Below are 21846 nucleotides of genomic sequence, written 5' to 3' on the forward strand. Positions count from 1 at the left end.
TCCTCTCTCAATTGGCTGGATTTTGTTTTTGAAATCATTTTATATAAGAAGGTTTCACGGGCACACCCATATTCTTTCTACTATACAGTTTGACTAATTTTTGACTAACATTTGAAAACATGTGGTTTTCACATCTTTTATATTTTTGGAGGAACCATTTTTTTTTTTTCAATCAGAACCACACACCCCATCAGCAAAGCAGACAACACCAGGCCTGCTCTCAGGCTCCCTCCAACTCCATTTCTTTCTGCCACTCAAGGTACCCCAAGAAGCTTTTGGATCCCCTAAATTCCAGTTTGAAAACTCTGCATGGGCATGAGTGTATGCATGAGAAGTCCCAATAATGCGCATACCACAAGATATGCTATTTCCTCAGATAGCTAGAATCATTCTAGCAGACTTCTGAACACTGTCTTTTCAAAGAATTAATAAATTATTAGCCATTTAACACATGAATATATCCAGGTTTTTCCAGCAAAGTATTGTGACTAATTTATAAAGATACATTAAAAGATTAATAAAATTGAATTAGAAATGGAGAGCCAGAACCAAAGAAAGAACAAAGGTTTCCTAGAGATGAACAAAGGTGGCTTGAGTCCACCAGAAGAGCCTTCCTAAAGTTCAGGGCACCAGGCCAGGGAAAGGTACTGCTAAGGATCTGACTATGGCAGCCTGTGTGGGAGGGTTATTCCCTCAAGCTTTCTATCCAGGGAATCTGCAAAAAAACGAAGAGAAAAATACCCATCTCTGTTTCACAATGTAGGACACAGAAAATAATGACCAAGGCCTTGTCACTGTTTTGTCAGGCATAAGTGGGGGAAAGAGTGTGAGCTTGGGTATGAGAAAAGAGACACTGGGGCCAGGCGCGGTGGCTCATGCCTGTAATCCCAGCACTTTGGGAGGCCAAGGTGAGTGGATGCCCTGAGGCCAGGAGGTTTGAGACCAGCCTGGCCAACATGGCAAAACCCCGTCTCTATTTAAAATACAAAAATTAGCCAGGTGTAGTGGCATATGCAGGTAATCCATGCTACTAAGGAGGCTGAGGCATGAGAATTGCTTGAATCTGGGAGGCAGAGGTGGAGGCTGCAGTGAGCCGAGATCACACCACTGCACCCCAGCCTGGGAGACAAGAGCGAGACTACATCTCAAAATATCAAAAGCCACTGGCTCACTATGCAACCTTAGATGGGTCATTTCCCTGCCTCCCACCTGCAAACATGAGGTCTTGTGCCTGCTTCTCAGGATTAGCATCTAGTAGCATGTAAGAGGCACTGAGGAGAGTTGCTGCTGTTTTTGTTTTCATTCTTTGCCCTTGGTAGTCACCTACAGTTTGCTTATCCGCCACTGGACAGAACTAGATTTGTAAAAGATAGGATTATGCTGTGGGCAGGAGGCAGGGTGCCTGCAGTCACAGACCCCATTCTCTAGGACAGCGTCCCCACCTCTCTCCTCCAGTCTTGTCCACTCCATGTGTAAAAGGTTTCAACAGGACTGGATTGTGAACCTTCCAGGCCCTAGACATTGAAAAGTGTACAGTATCCCCTCATCTGCAACCCCAAGTAAAAATAATACTCAAGTGTAAAATACGTGTAAGGAAGATGAACAAAGTTCTCATTTTCTCCATGACCCCTTTTTAAAGTTGTCTTGAAATATCAAATATCAAATTATTTCCCCCCAGAATGGTTTTCTGTATGTTTTTTGTTGTATCTACGTGCACGTGTGGTTTGCGTGTGTCTGTGTACCTGTGTATGTGTTTACACAAGCATCCTTGTACAAATCTGCAGACTCAGCTGGGGGCTCCATTGGCTAGGAGGTTGCATGTAGCTAATCCGGCACTGGAAATGACACCGCCTGTCCTGTGGGATGTGGTGAGGAGTGAATAGGATCATGTGTTCTAAAAAAGTTAGTCTATTCTGTGGAAAGGACCAAAGAACTCCTGCAGGTGACTGCTGCCCCCTGTGAAAGTCCTCCTTCACAGTCGCACACCAGCCTCCGCCCTGACCCTCACTCCCTCCACAGGGCCTCATCTGATGGATTCACTTGGGGGGAGGCCAGGCCTAGGAGCTCAGTCCACTCTCTCTTCTTTCTCTGCCACTCTGCCCAGACACAGGAAGCCCACGCTCTGTGCTCTCTGTGCAGCAGGAGCTACCGGCAGGCCCAGACAGGAGGGAACTGTGGTGGGCCGATTGGGCCAATTGAGGGGTGGGAGCCCACCTGACTGCGGGTGACAGATCAGCAGCTCATTTGGTCCTCATGCCCAAGCCATCCTCCCAATATCAAGTTTATCAGTGACATATTGATTTCCAACTGCCTGACTTGTGAGTCCAAGGCTATTAGCCTTTGTGCAAATTTTGAAAAGCACTCCCTACCACTGCACCTCCATGGGTGGACACAGGCCAGTACACAGCTGGCTTCACAAGGCAAGGGCACCTTTGTAGGAGAAAGAAAGAGATGCTACCATATTGCCCAGGACAGGGCTCCCAGCTTGGGGAGGAGTGTGAGCTCCTGCTCCCTGGGCTGGGTGCCTTTGTGCTGTAAACAAACCATACAACTGTGCACGTCAGCTCTCCTGGAATTAGAAGTGTGATTTATGGGACCCTTCCAAACTCTAATGATGCTTATTTCCTTTTGCCATGATATTAATACTAATAAAGAACTGTATCTAGCAAGGGTCACAAGCTGAAGAGTCCCATGGCTGAGGCAAATGTAGAGCATAACAAACATCGAACCACCCAGTTAGGCTTTTGCTATGAAACATGCATTCCTAAAATGACAAAGCATTTCTGTTTAGTAAGTTCTAATTACTAGCATTACCAAAATGTTTTTAAACAGACCACACAGTTGCAGGTTGAGAGAGTGGATTGAAGGGCCTGGGTGTACTATGGGCTTCCACCAGCCAAGGGTCCAGCATCTGGGGCGTGGGCCAGCGACTCACCTCCGCATGTCTCCTGTATTCGCACCACATCGCCGATCTGCAGGGAGAGCTGGGGGACTCCCCTGCCTTGGAAGTTGTAGATGGCTGTGAAATAGAAAGAAAGACAGCTAGGTGAGACTCTGGATCTCTTTAGTCTCTGCTTCTTCCTGCTACCCCTGCCTCAAGTCCATCCCACACCCACGCAGCCTGCTTGGACTAAACAAAACCAACACAGAAACCTATTGACTGCCACAAGAGTCATTCCAGACTCAGCCTGGCTCCCAAGGCCTTCCCATATTAACCAAAGCTGACCTCTCCGCAACACAGGCCCTACATTCAGCCTGAATGGACTGGCCTCTTACTGTACACCAGGGAGTTAAAATGGTACATTGTTTGTTATGCATGTTTTGCTACAATTAAAAAGAAACAACTGCATACTAAGCACCTAAAGTGTGGTGAGGTGCTATCGTAGGTGGGAAATATGCACCGGTAAACAGAATGGCAGGAGAGCCAGGTAGCTGTGGCCTCTGAGAGCTGGAGCCCCTCCTTCAGCCAGGCCTGGGGTTGAGTTCCAGCTCAGGCACCCCAGGGATCTATGGCAAGTTACTATGAGAAAGAAAGTGAGTCCCGGCATGTGAAGAACCTGCCATATTGCAGTGCTCCATAACCAGTAACCAAATGGCAGAATTAGACAGCCAGGGTCTTGCATTCTAATGGAAGAATCTGACAGGTCCACCTGCAAGAACCAGATGGATGGTCTGGGCTCAGGGAGTACAGGGGCTTTGAGAGCACATGAGTGGCATGCTAGAGCCATGCATGGGTGCCAGGGGAGGCTTCCTGGAGGCAGGGCCAGCTGAGATGGGCTCCCTCCCCAACTGGCACCACACCACTGTGAAGATGGACAGAGCTATGCAATCTCCTGTGTAGGAGATTTACCAGGAGGAAGGCCCCAGTGTGAGCTCCAGTCCCTCATGACACCCTCAGCCCTGCTGCTGCTTACACAACAGTCAGCAGCTACAACTCCAGACTCTTTTAAACCCACTCTAGCAGGTAACAGCTACAAAACAGTCTCACTTTCCCTCTGAATCTGTTTCCCCATTTTTAAAGTAGGCATTATTGTGCCACTTTTACCACCCCATAAGGTTGGGTGGGGAGCTAAGATAAGAAGATACCATTCTAAAAAGGTTATTTTTCCTAAAGAGGAACTAAACATAGGCAAGTCTCACTTTTCTGAAAGAGGGTTATTAGTGTGGATCCTAATAAGAACTAGTATTTAGCAATCACTTGTAACCCAGACATGACATTTACTCATTTAATTCTCACAATACTCCTTGCAAGTGAGAAGTCTTATTATTTCCAAATTTCAGATACAGAAACTCAGGCACGGAGAGGTTACTTGCATTGCCCAAGGTCACACAGTGCTGGGGCTGGGAGTACAGGCCCGTGCTCTTTCTCACTCCGCTACTCTACAGGCACACCTCTTCATAATTACCTCCTTTTAACTTTGCGGACCAAGGTCCAAATGGCCAGTGCTGCTATGTGTCTAACCCCTATGCACAAGCTGGGTGAAATGCCCGTGGGGTCTGAGCAGATTCTTTTGCATCACAGGCATCACCTCTAGTCTCTAACTCTCATTCATCTCTGCCTCCTCCCACTTACCTCCTTCCCTTCCTTCCCTCTCTCTCCCCTTCTTCCCCCAGCCCTACCTCCCCAACACGTCTGCCTAAACCACATCAAAAGAGCAGAGCGGGCCAGGCACAGTGGCTCGTGCCTATAATCCCAGCACTTTGGGAGGCCAAGGCAGGTGGACCACCTGAGGTCAGGAATTTGAGACCAACCTTACCAACATGGAGAAACACTGTCTCTACCAAAAATCAAAAAAATAGCTGGGTCTGGTGGTGCATGCCTGTAATCCCAGCTGCTCGGGAGGCTGATGTAGGAGAATCACTTGAACCCAGGAGGTGGAAGTTGCAGTGAGCCGAGATCATGCCATTGCACTCCAGCCTGGGGAACGAGCGAAACTCATCTCAAAAAAAAAAAGAGCAGAGTGGTTTAGAAGAAACCCCAGCTCTGCTACTCACTCCTGTGTGATCCTGGGCAAATGACTTCAGCTCCGTGGGCCTCACTTTCTTACAAGGGGATGTTAACAGTACCTATCTCACAGGGTTATTAGGATGCTTAAATGGAATGGAGCATAGACTGTCTCCTCTACTCCCAGGTGTGCCCCGTATCCCTAACCTCCCTTCGTGTGCATTCAGAGAAATGAGGTCTCCATCCTGAGAAATGGTAAAGCTCAGGAGTTAAGAGCTAGTATCTCTGGAGCCAGACAGATGTGGCTTTTGAGGCCAGTTCTGTCCTTTCCTGACTCTGGCCTCAAGCCTAGGGCTGCAGCATAAAAGGCCATCCAGCCAGAGAGCAGTGAAGGCTGGCACTCAACCTATGATCTGCTTGCCAAGGCTTTCACCCTGCCCTGGAACTGTGCCCACCAGAGGAGGGGTATCTTTTTGTAATCCACACAAGGCACTGTAGGAACCAGGGGCAGCCTGCTTGAGCACGCGTCTGCATCTCCCTGAGCCTCAGCTCCTCTGACTATAGAATGCAAGACATAATGGTTTCTACCTTATCAGGTTCCTGGGAGGCTCAGCTGAGATTAATGCCATACACGACTTGATTTCATGTCCAGCCATATTAAGTGCTCAGTAAATGGTAGTCACTTTTCTTTTTATTAGTCTTATATTATCTCCTGAACAAGGCTCACTCATTCAGAGCTTTGCGTCACCTTAAAATCTACTTTCCTGCAGTTTGCAACCAATGGCTCTGTCGACCAACACTTAATCAAATTAATCTTTGTCCAAAAGCAAACCTTGAGAGGGCCCTCAGGGGACGCTGAGGCTTCTCTCCTCCTGCATAAATGCAGCCTGTCTCTTCATTCCCTCTGCACTTGGCCTGATTTCAAACCCTCTCCCCACATAGGCTGCTGTCTCTTGGACACACTCCAGTTTGCTGGTGTCCTCACTGGGTAAACTCTGCTCCCTGCTCTTCCAGCCCATGTGGTCAGCCTGGGGACTTGGCAGTGGAACTAGACAGGACAGTGGAAGTGACTGAGGTTTCCAACAAAAGAAAACCATGCACGATGTGTGTTAGTCTCTGGAGCACGAGCAAATCAGGCGTGTCCATCAGATATTTGGAGGTGGGGCACAACTGTGTGTTGCTCCCTGACCAGCTCCTCCCTGCTTTCCTTGGGAATCTCTTCCCTCGTCCTCTGCCCAGCAACGTCAGGTGAGAAGATGCCAGTAGATTGGCTTAAGACATCCTGGACAGATCTTGAAATTGGGTATTCAAGGTGAAGATCCATATTCATTCCAAGTACTTACTGATTACAAAATGAAAGTAACTAACTTTGACACTTAATTTATAAATCTATTTCTGTCTTTGCATAAGTGCCTCTTAAGGCTCCATTTGAAGAAAAACAGACATGACTGACAAAGGAAGTGGCTTTGCCTATGAATACCCAATTCTGTTTAGTCTTCTAGATAACTAACAGGAAGCTCCAAGCCAGAATGCCCCTCGGCTAAGTTTGATGGCTTATCTCTGTCTTTCAGTTTGCTTCTGACCAGCCTAAGATGGGCCTAACCACTCTCAACTTTTGAACAAGTAATGAAAAAGGTAGAAAAACAAGAGGAAGAAATCATAGCTGGCTCCACCCTGGCCAGTGCCTGTCCACAAAAGACAGACAAATCGGGGAAGCCTCCCCACAGCCCCTCAGGCCCTTGGCCATTCCCACAAATACCCATTCCAGCTTCTCCCTCATGCAAGGTCACCAAGCTCTGGGGAATACTACACATTCCCTGGAATACTTGGCCTCTCCTTGTACCAAGCACTATACCTAGGAACCAAAGCAGCAACTGGTATCCTGACAAGCCCACCCAGACTAAAGCATTTATGGCCAAGGATCAAAGGGATATCCCCAAGTACTGGAGCCATCTTGGGTCACTGACTCCAACAAGGACTCATATTGGAAATCTCAGATTGGCAAGCCACTGGACTGCTATTTTGAGGCAGATGGGACTTTTAGCAACCCTGGAAATCGAATTCACTGATTAGCTACCAGTTCCATACCTAAACATATTGCACTTTATTCATCAGGAGTCCAAATAGAGGGAAATAAGGTGAAAGCAAACACCATTGTTCTAGCACAGTGGCTCATAGAAACAACTAAAGAAGGGTCTCTGTGCTTTGTGCAATTTTAGGAGATAAGTTCAATGCTTTTCTCTGATGTATATATAAGGAAACTGAGGAAGGGGTGGGTAAAAAACTTTTCCACCTGATAAGATAAATAGATAGATCTTGAAGTCTAAATTCTAACCACTGCACACCCTGCTTCCTAAGAAAAATGGTAAATATTTACTGAGTACATTTTATATGCCAAGTACATACTCCATGGTGTTTTCAACAGATACTCATGTGAACATCTACTGTGTGCTAGGTACTGTCCTAAGTACTATAGACACAGTGAGCAGTACCTACTGTGTGCTGGATACTGCTCTGAGTACTGCAGTCACAGTATTAGATAAGACAGATAAAATCCCTACTACTGCCAGGTGTGGAGGCACATGCCTGTAATCCCAACACTTTGGGAGGCAGGTGGATCACTTGAGGTCAGGAGTTTGAGACCAGTCTGGTCAACATGATAAAGCTCCATCTCTACTAAAAATACAAAAATTAGCTGAGTGTGGTGGGGTGTATCTGTAGTCCCAGCTACTCAGGGAGCTGAGACAGGAGAATCACTTGAACCTGGGATGCAGAGGTTGCAGTAAGCCAAGACTGTGCCACTGCACTCTAATCTGGGTGACAAAGCAAGACGCCAGCTAAAAAAAGAAAAACGAAGGAAAAAAAGTCCCTAGCACTTTACTTGTATCGGCCCATTTAATCTTCATAGTAACCTGAAGGTATTACTCTTCCTGTAACATACAAGAAACTCAAAGAAATGTTAAGGAACTTGCTCATAGCCACACAGAAAGTGGCAGAAAGTGGATTCAAACCCAGGGTGGAGTCCAGAGTCCCTGCTTCCTCACTAGGCCATCGCTGGCACCGCACTCTATTATACATACACTGGACTTGTTTATGTCTCGTCTTTCCCTCCAGCCTCAGTAAGGACGGAGACTGAGCCCATCTTGTTGACCACTGAATTCCTAGCACCTGGCCCATAGAAGTGCAGTCAATATTTATTGAGTGGTTACGAAATGCTCATTGGACGGAAGGGACATGAATGAACATGAAGAGCAGGTATGTCCCTTCTTCTAGCTGTATTCTTTCTTGCATTTCTCAAGATTGCTTCAAGAGATGCTGACCCAGCTTGGCTGCCAATTTTGATTGCAGCCATCAAGTGCTCTGTGACCCTTCAAGATGGATTTGTACCTCATCTGGGGCCCTGCCATCTGCTGACATGTTTGAAAACACAAGCTTCAGCCAACACCAAGTGTTAATAGAGTTTAGACAAGTGGCTGTATAAGAGGAACAAAAGCAATAATGGAGAAAGAATATAATTGCCTGAAGCTCACTTCTCCAGTCCCTGAGCCGGGATTTGGAGAGTCTCCACTCCAGGGGGAAATAGATCTAGCTAGCAGGTCCACTTTGGATTCAAGTGAAATGCACTCATTGAAATGCGCAAGCAGTGTGCCTGAAGTCTCTGGACAGGTGTTGACAGCTTCAGCACTGAGGCAGCATCCTGACATTGCATCCAGGAAGGTGACTGCGATGACCTAGCAGAAGCTTCTGGCAGCCAACCCAGAGCTCAAACCCAAGCATTAGTCAGCAGCGAATGAAGCAGAAGAATTACAGCCAGAGGGAACCCAGGAGAAGGAGGTGTTCCTCCACCCACCAGGAAACAGCAGAGAAATCACAAGAACAGCTAACCTCTGCCGAACACTTCCTGTGTATCAAACACTATTCCAAGGGCTTTACACACAGCCACCCATTTAATGGTGAATCTGCAGTTCTTGGGGTGGGTATGACTACTATCGTCTCTGTTTTACAGATGAGGAAACTGAGGTAGTACAAGACCAAGTAAACATCCTGGAGTGTCACAGCAAAGAAGGACCCAGGTGAGGATTTCACCCCAGACAGGCCGGCTCCGGAGCACACACCCTCAGCTACACACCACACTCACATCGCCTCTGATGAGCGGAGATGCAGTTAGCCCTGTGCTGTGCCAGGCGTGTTAGGCCTCTTACTGGATGGTGGTAACAACCTTATGGGCTGCATATTGTAGTGCTCAGTTTTTAGCGAGTCAGTGACATGCCCAGCCAGCAAAAGGAAAGTTAGGATTCCAATCAATTCTCTAGAACAGTAGTTCTACACTGGGAGTGAATTTGCCCCACTGGAGGAGACATCTGTTGATGTCTGGAGACATTTTTGCTTGTCCCAACCTGGGGGAAGGGAGTCAGGGGTGTTAGTGCTACTATCCTCTTGTAGGTAGAGGCCAGAGATGCTGCTGAACATCTACAGTGCACAGGACAGCCCCATAACAATGACTTCTGGCCCATAATGTTAATAATGCCAAGGTTGATAAATCCTGCTCTGAAACAACACGCTGGATTTCACTCTCTCCATTCTAGTACTCCCATAGGCACACTCACACACACATTTTCACACACTCCTGCATTTAGACAGGCACACACACACTACAGAGTTGGAAGACAGAGTTTATGGTGAAATCAACCAAATCAGCCCTCCAGCCCCAAATGCAGAGAGTGTCTGACACTCTGCAGGATCCTGCAGGTTAGAAAAGTGGGGTGAAAGGGGATGGCTCCTGCTCTCCTGAGCTTCCATGAAATCTAGTTAAAGAGACAAAATAAACACACAAGAAACAAAGAGCTGTCTTTAGAAGTGAGGGGCTAAACTGCAAGCCACAGCAGCTGTGGGCTCTCAGAGGGAAAAAGAGGCCCCACTAAGGAAGTGAGACTGGAGGCAAGAGGAGGAACTGGACTGAGACCGCCAAGGAGGTGGGGAGAGGGCATAAGGGCAGGGAGGAGAGAGGGGAAATCAGTTTGATGTGTGAGGGACGTTTGGCAGGGCCATCTTAATGGAGTCCCATGGAGAACTGGGGAGCTTGGTACAGTGGCCATCCACAGGGGTCCACTGTTTGTAGAAGAGTTCAAGAATACTCTTGAACTATTGCTGTGCTGTGGTGCTGTCATAGGACCTTGCCTCCTGACAGGGAAAGGGATGGGGTGGGAAGATAAAGGCAAGATGGGGAAACTCAGTCTGTCTGAATCCTATAAGGCCACCAGAAAATTTTAAAACCTCCAACCCCTAACCTTTGCCCATCCCCCTCACCTCTCCACTCATCCACTCACCCCTCCATCCATCCACTCACCTATCTATCATCCATCTGCCCACCCATCCATCTAATCAACAACTATCCATCCTCCTATCAATTTACTTCTTCATCCATCCAATCAACAACTTCTGGGCACCTGCTCTGTGCTGAAGAAGACCAAGAGACATGGCCCTGTCATCATGGAGCTTACATTCTACAGAGGTGCCCAGATCATTCAACACCAGGCTGCAAGGAAGTATGAAGGGGATAATGGCAGCTGTAGTAACATGAAGCAAAGGGTGCACTGCCCCCAACCTGTCCAATGGGGATATTAGTACTCATAATGGTACTATCTGCTGCCTCATTCAGAAAGAGAGATTATGATTAGACTATAAGCTTCCTGAGGCATAGACTGTTTTATTCATCTCTGGGACCCAATACCTAACTAAAGACCATCACTCAGCACAGGATTATTGAAATTAATTGATCTGAACAGAATATAAGAATTGTTTTCTGACTCTTGACAGCTCCTGGCTTCAAGAATTCATACCTTGGGCAGAATGCTTTGGCTATGCCTATTGTATTTGTTTACTAAATAGTTACATAGTAAAATGAGCATATTTTACCAGAGACCTTAACTGGCTTCCATGAATGGGTTTTGGTGACACTGCAATGCAGAACTGCGTATGTGCCTATTTTTGTGGGAAGAGGAGTTTCTAGCTGCCACTGGATTCCCAAGGGGACCTATGCTACAAAAATGATTAGTTTCTCTGACCTACCACATTCCTGATATTGCCTTGGAGCTGAATGGATTCAAAGTTGACCCTCCATACAGCTCGGCCCTCCAACAATGCACCATCTAGTTGGGAAGATGACAGGCAGTTACCTAACTAAAAGACAAGGTGAAAGTGGGCAACTCCCATAAAATAGAGGGAGTGAGGTATGATAAAGCTGCCTGGAACAGGCTGCATTTCAGCAAGACCTCATAGACCTACGCCTCCGTTTCTTCACCTGTGAAATGAAGACAGAGGTTATTTGTTTTAGGGTGTCTGTGAGGGCTAAACATGTAACACAAGGGCTTTGTAAGTGTACTGTGCTATGGTACTGGTACCAAAATAGACATATAAACCAATGAAACAGAACAGAGACCTCAGAAATAGCACCACACATCTACAACCATCTGATCTTCAACAAACCTGACAAAAATTAGCAATGGAAAAAGGATCTCCTATTTAATAAACAGTGCTGGGAAAACTGGCTAGCCATATGCGGAAAACTGAAACTGGACCACTTCCTTACAGCTATACAAAAATTAACTCAAGATAGATTAAAAACTTAAATGTAAAACCCCAAACCATAAAAACCCTAAAAGAAAATCTAGGCAATAACATTCAGGACATACACATAGGCAAAGACTTCATGGCAAAAACACTAAAAGCAATTACAACAAAAGCCAAAATTGACAAATCGGATCTAATTAAACTAAAGAGTTTCTGCACAGCAAAAGATATGATCATCAGAGTGAATAGGCAACCTACAGAAAGGGAGAAAAAACTTTGCAATCTACCCAACTGACAAAGGTCTAATATCCAGAATCTACAAGGAACTTAAACAAATTTACAAGAAAAAAAAAAAAACTCATCAAAAAGTGGACAAACAATATGAACAGATACTTCTCAAAAGAAGACATTTATGCAGCCAACAAACATGAAGAAATGCTCAACATCACTGATCATTGGAGAAATGCAAATCAAAACCACAATGAGATACCATCTTATGCCAGTCAGAATGGTGATTATTAAAAAGTCATGAAACAATAGATGCTGGTGAGGCTGTGGAGAAATAAGAATACTTTTACACTGTTGGTGGGAGTGTAAATTAGTTCAACCATTGTGGAAGACAGTGTTGCAATTCCTCAAGGATCTAGAAATAGAAATACCATTTGACCCAGTAATCCCATTACTCGGTATATACCCAAAGGAATAGAAATCATTCTAATATAAAGACACTGCACATGTATGTTTACTGAGCACTATTTACAATAGCAAACACATGGAACCAACCCAAATGCCCATCAATGATAGACTGGATAAAGAAAATGTGACACATATGCACCATGGAATACTATGCAGCCATAAAAAAGGATGAGTTCATGTCCTTTGCAGGGACATGGATGAAGCTGGAAACCGTCATTCTCAACAAACTAACACAAGAACAGGAAACCAAATGCTGCAAATTTTCACTCATAAGTAGGAGTTGAACAATGGGAACACATGGCCACAAGGAGGGGAATATCACACACTAGGGCCTGTCTGGGGCTGGGGGGTGAGGGGAGGGAGAGCATTAGGATGAATAGCTAATGCATACGGGGCTTAAAACCTAGATGAGAGGATGATAGGTGCAGCAAACCACCATGACACATGTATACCTGTGTAACAAACCTGCATATGCTGCACTTGTATCCTGGAACTTTCAGTAAAATTTAGAAAAAAAAATGTACCATGCTATAAAAGGTGAGGCAATGGTATGATCTATGTCAACGCTGATGACCACTTAGATCAAGGTTTACACTAGGGAAGGCCTCCATGCAGTTATCATTCTTCCAGCTATTCAGACCAGGAACCTTAGAGTCACCAGTGGCCCCTCTCTCCTTCTCATACACACATCCATTCCAATGAGGAAACCCCCATTTGCTTGACCTGCAACACATACACCCCAAATCTAAGTACATCTCACCCGTCTCCACTGCTCCCTCCTGCTGCGCGCTGCTGCCATCTCTTGCCTGAGTTATCGCTGTTGCTGCCTAACTGGTCCCCCTACTTCCACATTTAATTCCCCCGATTAATTCACCATAAAACTGCTATGATCAATCCTTTTAAACATAAGACGGATCATTCTACAATTCTACTCCAAACCCTGCAGTGTTCCCCCATTCAGAGTAAAAGCCAAAGACTTCACAATACCCACAAGGCACTGCTCCCTGTGGCCTCTCTCAGAGAATCCATTTCCTGCTGCTCTGCACCTTACTGACTCTACTGCAGCCACACTGGCCTCCCACACGTGAGAGGCTTCCTCCGCAGGACCTTTGCATTGGCTGTTCATTCTACCTGAACAGTCCTTCCCTGACTGCCACCACCAGGGAAGCCAGCACAAAAACCCACTTTCCAGGCAAACACTCAAGGTTCAGCTGACACTGGGATGGCCCTGCTGCTACAGCCCACCATGTCAGTCAGGCTGTCTCTAAGCCTGGCATCGCACCACTTAAGTCAGCCAAACAAATGCCTATTACCCCGTTCAGACCCTGTGCTGTGACAGTGTGCACATCATACTGTCCACCTATGTCTCCATCCACCATCTTAGCTTAGGCTGTGATCCAAGGGCCCATGTGCTGTCAGGGGAACTGAGTACCCTAGAGCAGGGGTCCCCAAACTCCTGGGCTGGTCTGTGGCCTGTTAGGAACCGAGCTGCACAGCTCAGTTGAGTGGCAGGTGATCCAGCATTACCGCCTGAGCTCCACCTCCTATCAGATCAATAGCGGCATTACATTCTCACAGGAACATAAACCCTATTGTGAAGTGTGCATGCGAGGGATCTAGGTGGTACACTCCTTATGAGACTCTAACTAATGCCTGATGATCTGAGGTGGAACAGTTCCCAAAACCATCCCTCCCGCCCTGTCCCATCTCCCCATCAAGACTGTGGAAAAATTGTCTTCCACCAAACCAGCCCCTGGCGCCGAAAAGTTTGCAGACCACTGCCCTAGAGTGATGAACGGAGAAGGCTCTGGAAAGTGCCCACCTTAGTGGTCATACTTTCTCCAACCTCAGTTTCTGCCACTATGACTTTAAACCAAAGCGGAAGTTGACCTGGTGGGGGCAGGGGGACAAGGAATGACTTTCTCCAAGGAGAACTAACAACAGAATAGGACTGAAACAGCTCACAAAAACAGCCTGACTGTTTTTCAGTTCACACCAATTAAGGGAAGGGGGAAGAAAGGAGAAAGTGACTATTAGAGGGAACATTTGTGGTGTCTCTACCCAGATGCCTCTGGAGTTGCGTGGTGATAAGCACTCTCATTCCCCATTTGCAGAACATATGCTGCAGAGCACAGACTGTGGCACCCATGTGTAACTGACTATTAAATTAAAGGCCTGTAAGCTTTAAAAAAAAAAAAAAACAACAGCAAATCAAAAGGTCCAGAAATTAGCAGAGCAGTCTGTTGACTACATTTCCTTTCTCAAAAGACAGCAGTAATAGGATGCTGATCTCAGGAGGAAGCAGAGCTTAGAAAACACAGTCGTCTTCAATTCAAATGCAAACATTATTGTTAGGGGCAAGATGTCCACCGACTAATGAGGTGCCCATATCACTACTGATTAGGACAATCTCCTTACATGGACTCAAACAGCCAGCCCAGCAGGCACTCCTAAACAGCCCCAAGTTGCTGAGGCATCTGAAAGTAGGAAGCCCAGCACCTAAGAGCTGGTGGTAGGAAGGAATTAGATCTCTAATCCATGTATTTTTGTTTCACCAGACTAATTTCTGGGGACCAGTCCAAAGGTATAGTCAGCCACTGTACAAAGATGCACATGTCAATATCCCTCCAAGCTTTTGCTTTGGAATTATTTTCCCCATTGCACTTTAGAGGCCTTCTCACATCATCTAATTCAAGACTACTCCTAATATTCTCATTCATATTGCAATAGCACATATCACAATTTGTAATTATATGGTTACTGGTTTATTCAAGTTCTTTTTCATCTTCCCTACTAGACTATAGGCCTCAGAATAGGGGCCATATTGGCCTAATTCTAGTAATCTCAGTGACTAGCATAATACCTGGCACATGGGCCCAACAAATATTTCAGCAGTCAATGAAGGATGAATGAATGAATAAATGGACACATTAATGAATGAATGATGCTCTCTGGTTCTTCGACTCTTAGATTTGGTAACAAGAGCAGTATAACTGGTCCCTCTGTAGTGAAGTTCTGCCCTGGGTATGTTTGGGATGCAGGTTCCATTCATGCTTCCTACTCAAGGAATCAGTTGCCACCCATGGCTCCTGCTAGATGAGTAGCAAGCCATGTGACCCCACCTCATAGTCACAGTTAATTGGACCTGGCAGGGGCAGCACCCTCACCAGAGTGGGGCCCACTCAGGCTGTCAATGACCTCTGATTTGGGTGGTCTTTCTTACAAAGGGAAATCAAGCTACCATTCTCTTCTTTTGGTACTTTGCAAAAATAAACACAGAAAGAAGGTTAAGTACATGCTTGAACAGCAAGGTTTTTCAGAGAGGGGTGGGTGGCATGCTGGGGCCACCACTGTGGTGTTACAGAGCATCAGAATCATGAAGGAGCAATGCAGTCAGAGGGAGGTGGTAGGGAAAGAAAGGAGACCAGAGCCAGCACACTCAGAAAAGCTAAGAAGCCATGAGAGGAGAGGCAGAGGTTTCCAGGGCAGCCCCAGTTCAAGCCCTTTCTGAGGCCTGGCTCCTCCTGTTTCCTGGATTTCCATGTGATTCCTCTGACCCTAAAATAAACCACTTCCCCCTGCCCTCCCACAGATACGCACCACATACATTGTCATTCAACTGTTTTGACAAGATTTTGTTCCCTGCCACAAAAATCCATGCTGCAAATGACGCCAGCAAACATTGCCCACTCCAAGTCTGTCAGACTGCATGGATCAGCTCTGTCCAGGGTCCTGGGCTGTGACAGCATCAGCCACATCCCTGAACCATGGGATGGTTACGGATTCCTCCACATTCCCCAACCACGATGCGAAAAAGATTCCTTCTCTGCTTCTGCAGAGCCTGCTACGGTTTGATTTGTGCACACCCTCTCCAAAAAAAAAAAAAAAAAAAAACACTAGATGTTGTAGTCCCATCTCCCAGTACCTCAAAATGTGATCTTATTTGGAGATAGTCTTTACAGAAGTAATCGCATTTAACTGAAGTCACTATGGTGGGCACTAATCCAATATGACTGGATGTCCTTTTTAAAAGGAGAAATGTGGAGACAGACATGCACACAATGAGAATACCACATGAAGATGGAGGCAGAGATCGAGGTGATTCTTCTGTGAGCCAAGGAATCCCGAGGATTGCCAGCAAACCACTGGCAGCTGGGGAACAGACCTGGGACGGGTTCTCTCTCACAGCCCTCAGAAGAAACCAACAAATACTCCCCAACACCATACAGGGGTATAAACCCATAGAGACAAGCTGCCTACAGAGCAGGTTTCTAATCAAAATATGCCACTCTAAAATATGCCACTTTGGCATAATGATTATTTTGAGCTGGATGCAAGTAAGAATCAACAGGTACAGAAAGCAGCTTTCGTGGATATTCTTTTATCTGAAGAAACTCATAAGAAATAAGAACTGTCATAAATCCCCTCTCCCAGGGAAGTTTTATGGCCATGAAGAAGACGGAAAGTTGGCTCCAAGATGGACCTGCACAAATAACACTTTATCTTCCATTAGATTCCCCTGTATATCTCCCTTCCCACAGTTTGTTCCCCTTGGAAGCTTAAAACTCTCTTTTGCCTTGCTACTTATCTAAATCTTTATCATACCTTTTCTAAGATGCTGTATAAGCCCAAGTTCAAACCAACCCTGTGAGTACTCTATCTGTAAGCAGGATGTACATGCTAAGAAACGTGTTTGTTTTCTCTCGTTCATCAGTCTTTTGCTAGTCTAATTTACACAGAACCCAAGATGCAGTAGCAGAAAGAGCCTTTTCCCTCCCATACAAGCATAACTAGAGTCCCACGCAAATCTGCTTGGCAGGCTCAGATTCAGGGTAAACAAACCTCTTTCCTACCTTCACCCTTTATCTCAGGACTCCTGCCTTGAAGCCCTCTTTACAGTCCCAAAATACCATGCCAAAGACTACAGATATTTGTCATAAAGTTGTGTCCCCACCAAAATTCTTATGCTGAAGTCCCAGTCATTAGCATCTTAGAATGTACTCCTATTTGGAGATAAATGCGTATTTGGAGCTAAAGGGGTGATTAAGTTAAAATGAGGCCTTTATGGAGGGGTGCTAATCCAATATGACTGGTGTCCTGATGAGAAGAGGGAGAGACCACAAGGGTGTGCCTGCTCCGAAAGCAATGGAGAGGCAGCAAGACTGTCATGTGCAAACCAAGGAGACAGGCCACAGAAGAAGCCAACCCTGCTGGCAGTTTGATCTTGGACTTCCAGCCTCAAGAGCTATGAAAAAAAAAACATTTTTGTTGTTTAAGTCACCCAGTCTGTGGTATTTTGCTATGGCAGCCCTGGCAAACTAATACATCATCCTCAATATTCTCCCTCCCCTCCTTCCTTAGGAATAGAACTCCTAATTTTTAGCTGGGTACATGGCTGCCTACATTACAGGCTACATTTTCTAGCTTCCCTTGCAGCTATACTCAGTCATGTGATTGCATTTTAACCAATAGGATGTAAGAAGAAATGTCAAGTGTGCCTTCAGGTAAATGTCCTTAAAGGGAAAACCCATGATCTTCTTGTTCCCTGCATCCTTTTTAGCTGGCTGGAAGGTGGACCTGATCACCAAAGCTTAAGCAGCCTGTGTGGTTCAGGAGGCAGAAGTCACATCCCAAGGATACAGCATGAGACATAGAATGAGCTGCCTTACCACCTCTTCACAGACTATTTCTGAGCTTTCTGTGTGAGAGAGAAATAAACTTGCAACTTGGTTAGGCCACAATTTTGGAGGTTTTCTGTCACCCTTAGTCACACTTGACCCTAACTGATGTTGTTAGTTTCTCTTTCCACCTCCTCCTTTTCTACTCTACCCTCTCTCCTGCAAGGAGAAAGCTCTCCTCACTGACAAGAGCCTCAGACAGAGTGGATTAATCTAGTAAAAGTTAACAGGCAATGTTGATTATAAGCAACCTCCTGCTACATTAACTAACCAGGCAGTCAGTAGACAGGTAAAACTTTTACCCACTTTCCTTCTATTCTAAGTCCAAGCCCCACTCCTATCTTAATTACTTATTTAACTTCTTCCAGATGACACTACTTAAAACTTCCAGCGCTCACAGAAGGAAATCCCAACTTTGAAGCTTGGCACTCAAAGCCCTTCACAATCTAGCCGTAATCTACCTCTGCAATTTTGTTTCACTACAAACAATACTAAAACCAAAACAGACGGCTTATTGTTTGACCCACACACTGCAGGGGTGCCAGTTCCCTGCTTTTACCCATGATGTTCCCCTTCTAGATGTTTTTCTGGTGCCAACGCAAAGGGCCTAGGGTCTGAAGACAATTGAATTTAAGTCCCAGCTCCACAGCTTCCACGTGAGGTAAACTGGGTCACTTCATCTGCAAAGTGGGAATAATACACTGCTTGGCATGGGTGTTCTGAAGTCAGACTGCATGACATTTGGTCTTGCAAACCATAAAATACTACAGTTGCACAACGCATAATTGTCCTGAATCTGGCATTAGGGTGCCTTTTGGTGCTGGTGTCTGTTGGTTCTGAAGCTACTAGGTAAGCCCCTTACCCTCAATCACTAATTCTCATTGGGCCTGCACACTACTAGGTGCTTTCCAGGCATAACGCCATTCAATCCTCACAAGAGTCTCATGAGACCTGCATTATTATTAATACTCCCACTTGATAGACCAGGAAACAGGCCTCGATTTGAACTCAGTTCTGACTTCCCAGTCCAAGCCTCTAGCCTTACACATAACTCCTCAAAGGCAGAAGTTGTACCCTTCCTAGCTTTCTAACTGCCCCTCGAGGATAGGAACTATTATTTGTTCTCTGGATGGGGACCATTTATATTAAAATGCCCCTACAGTGCTGGGTGCCTAGTAAATGAGTGGAGAACTGCTGATCTCTCCAGGGCAGTGTTTCTCAAAGAGTGGCCTGGAGAACCCCTGCATCTAATCCCTCTCGGCACTTGGGTCTTCTAATACCTTACCTGCTAAATCTTTTATCTCTGAGATGGTGTCTGGTATCTGCCTGTGTAGGAAGTTCCAGAGTGATTTTTTAAATTGATATTTAAGTTTGAAAACCACAGTGAGTCCATGGAGATTGCACCACGGATGCCACTCAGAGAGAGTGGCAGCACCTGAGGCCTCCCTTCCCCCAGCCGCCACTTCCGCCCCTGAGCGCCAGGCAGAGGCCTCTGGGAGTTTAGATGGCTGAGGCTGACAAAGCTAGTTTCTTGGTTACCCTCAGATGACCTGGCGGGAGTCATTTTTTCCCCCAGGGGCTCTTGGGGGCTGAGTAGAGAACCCCACCATCTAGCCCCATGTCCCAAGCTTGAGCTGCCCTCTGGATGCCCTGCCAAATCAGGAGTCATCTGACCCAGGAGGAAAGGGCAGATGGGTGTCGCTTTGGAGCGGGTGGACGTATACATGGTGTGCAGGCCGAGGCTGAGCCACAGGAGGCTGGAGCTCCCTCTAGAAGGCCAAGTCTCCCATGGGACGAGTTGGGGCGGGCACTCCTGGGGACGCTGAGCCTGGCGCAAAGAGCTGAGTTGTCAAGCGCTGGTCTTGACCCTATCTCAGAAATGCCTAAGGTTCCCTCAGCAGGCGAGGGCACAGGCGGCGAAGGCGCGGGCTGTGCTTAGCCTGCGGGGTGGGGTCCAGCGGTCCTCTCCCAGAGCCTCGACTTTCCCGCCCCGGGGCCCCGCCGCAGGCTGCGCCCTCTGACCTGCAGGCAGCGCTCTCTGCCCGCCCTGCGCCCCCGGCCCCACAGCATCCTCCTGCGCGCGGCTCTCCCGGCCACCTGTCCCGCTCCCTACCGCGCGCGGGCTCCTGAACCTACCCACGCCGTGCCGCTCCTTGTCAGTTTTGCGCCAGGGGCCCATGGCTGGGCCGGGGCCTCTCCTCCTCCCGTGGGGAAGCCGGCAGGGGGTGGCTGAGCGCTGCAGGGCCCCACTTCCTTCCTCTTTTCAAACTCCTCTCAGGGCCCGCCCTCTCCTCCCTCCCCGGGGCTCCCCGCTCCCTCCTCCCTCCCCCTGGGCAGAAGCACATTAGAAGGCTGGTGCCCTGTAGGCTAGGACACCCCACCCAACGCAAAGCTTGAGGACCACTCCCACCTTGCCTCCTCCCCAGGGGAGGGGGCAGAGGCCAGGCACCACCACCGCAAGTGCAGAGAATTTCCTGATTCCCAGTGCCTAGGGACTGAACAAACCATCTCCTTAACTCACCTCAGCAAGAGCTTTGGTGTCAGATCTGGGTTCGAATTCAGACGAGGACCAAAAGCTTCATTTTTCTAAGCTTCAGTTTTCTCATCTGTGAAATGGGATTCTAGTACCTACTTCATATGATTATTGTGAGGGTAAGAGAAGACCATGTACACGGCAGATGACCTGAAAGCGTAAATATTTACCTGGAGGTGGATCATTTACAGCTTTTCATCGTTTTGGTGCTATAGATTAGACCCGTTGGAAAATCTCATGTAAGCTCTGGAAGCTCTGCTCTGAAAATACATAAATACACTATTTACCAGCATCACTGCAAGGTAAAGGGTGCTGTCATAGCCAGCAACAGTGGGCCCCAGGAAAAGGGCCCTACCGTTAGGCTAATGGAGACATTGCCTCGAAAAATCTCATTTTTGCTCTGGGAACAGATTCTATCCAGAAAAAAAAAAAATGTCTGATCCACAGTGATAAGGCAGAATTTAAGTATTCCTGAATTTTCTTTCTTTATTCATGACTCACTACCCCTTTCTGCGTTATACTAGAGAGTCATTAAGATAGATTAGGCAATATCACAGCCAAGCGGGAACAACAAAAAATATTGATTTTGTTTTATCTGCAGTTATTTTCTGTTTTCTAGCAGCACAAATTAGGTAATATCATGTCTTGTACAGACAGCAGTGGTATTAGGGTTCCACCAGATGACCAGAACATAGGAGATTATATATGTATGTGAGAAGAATCTTCCTTAATTAAATTCAACGGATGGTAGATGTTAATCTCATCTACAAAGTACTTCACAGCAACACCTGTGAGATGGTGACGCTTGGTGCTTGAGTAACTGGGCTATAGCCTTGCCAAGTTGACTCACAAAACTAGATATCACAACAGTATCACAAATTGAGACTATACCACAGAGGTTGACAAACTTGAGAGTCATGAATAAAGAAAGAAAATATATATGTATGTACAAGAGAGAGAAAGATTGGGGATTGGCTAATGTGATTATGGGGCTATCAGGAAGAGCAGTCTGGAAACTCACAGGAAGGAGATGTTCTCAGGAGGCATTTCTTTCAAGGAACCTCAGTTTTACTCATCAGGTTTGTCAACTAATTGAATCAGGACCACCCGATTTATTGAGGATAATCTTCCTTAATTAAATTCAAGGGATGGTAGATGTTAATCACATCTACAAAGTACATCACAGCAACACCTGTGAAGATTGTGAAGCTTGGTGCTTGATTGAATAACTGGGCTATACAGCCTTGCCAAGCTGACTTACAAAGCTGACCATCACAGCAGTATTACAAATTGAGACTATACAACAGAGGTTGGCAAACATTTTCTGTAAAGGCACAGACAGTCAATATTCTAGTCTCTGCAGTCCAGAAAGCAAAATCAAGTATATGTAGGATACAGGTACTCATGCATGTAAAGAAAGAAAA

At 46.4% G+C, this 21846-nt stretch overlaps 1 protein-coding gene across 2 annotated transcripts in view; it reads right to left on the reverse strand.

The window, feature by feature from the left end:
- DOCK2 (dedicator of cytokinesis 2) overlaps positions 1-20172 on the reverse strand; it is a 443384-nt gene extending 423212 nt beyond the window's left edge. The window contains exons 1-2 of one of the 2 annotated variants that reach the window (XM_032252751.1): positions 20026-20105; positions 2936-3019 (exon numbers count right to left, since the gene is read on the reverse strand). In XM_032252751.1, the coding sequence (XP_032108642.1) occupies positions 2936-3019; positions 20026-20068 (127 nt within the window). In that variant the 5' untranslated portion in view covers positions 20069-20105. Of the gene's footprint in view, positions 1-2935; positions 3020-20025 lie in introns of both variants that reach the window. The other variant, XM_032252750.1, reaches the window with a different exon arrangement.
- Positions 20173-21846: the final 1674 nt, after the last annotated feature.

The sequence above is a fragment of the Sapajus apella genome, unplaced genomic scaffold, assembly GCF_009761245.1.
Source record: "Sapajus apella isolate SASKATOON/1434 unplaced genomic scaffold, GSC_monkey_1.0 scaffold79, whole genome shotgun sequence".
Classification (NCBI taxonomy): Eukaryota; Metazoa; Chordata; class Mammalia; order Primates; family Cebidae; genus Sapajus; species Sapajus apella.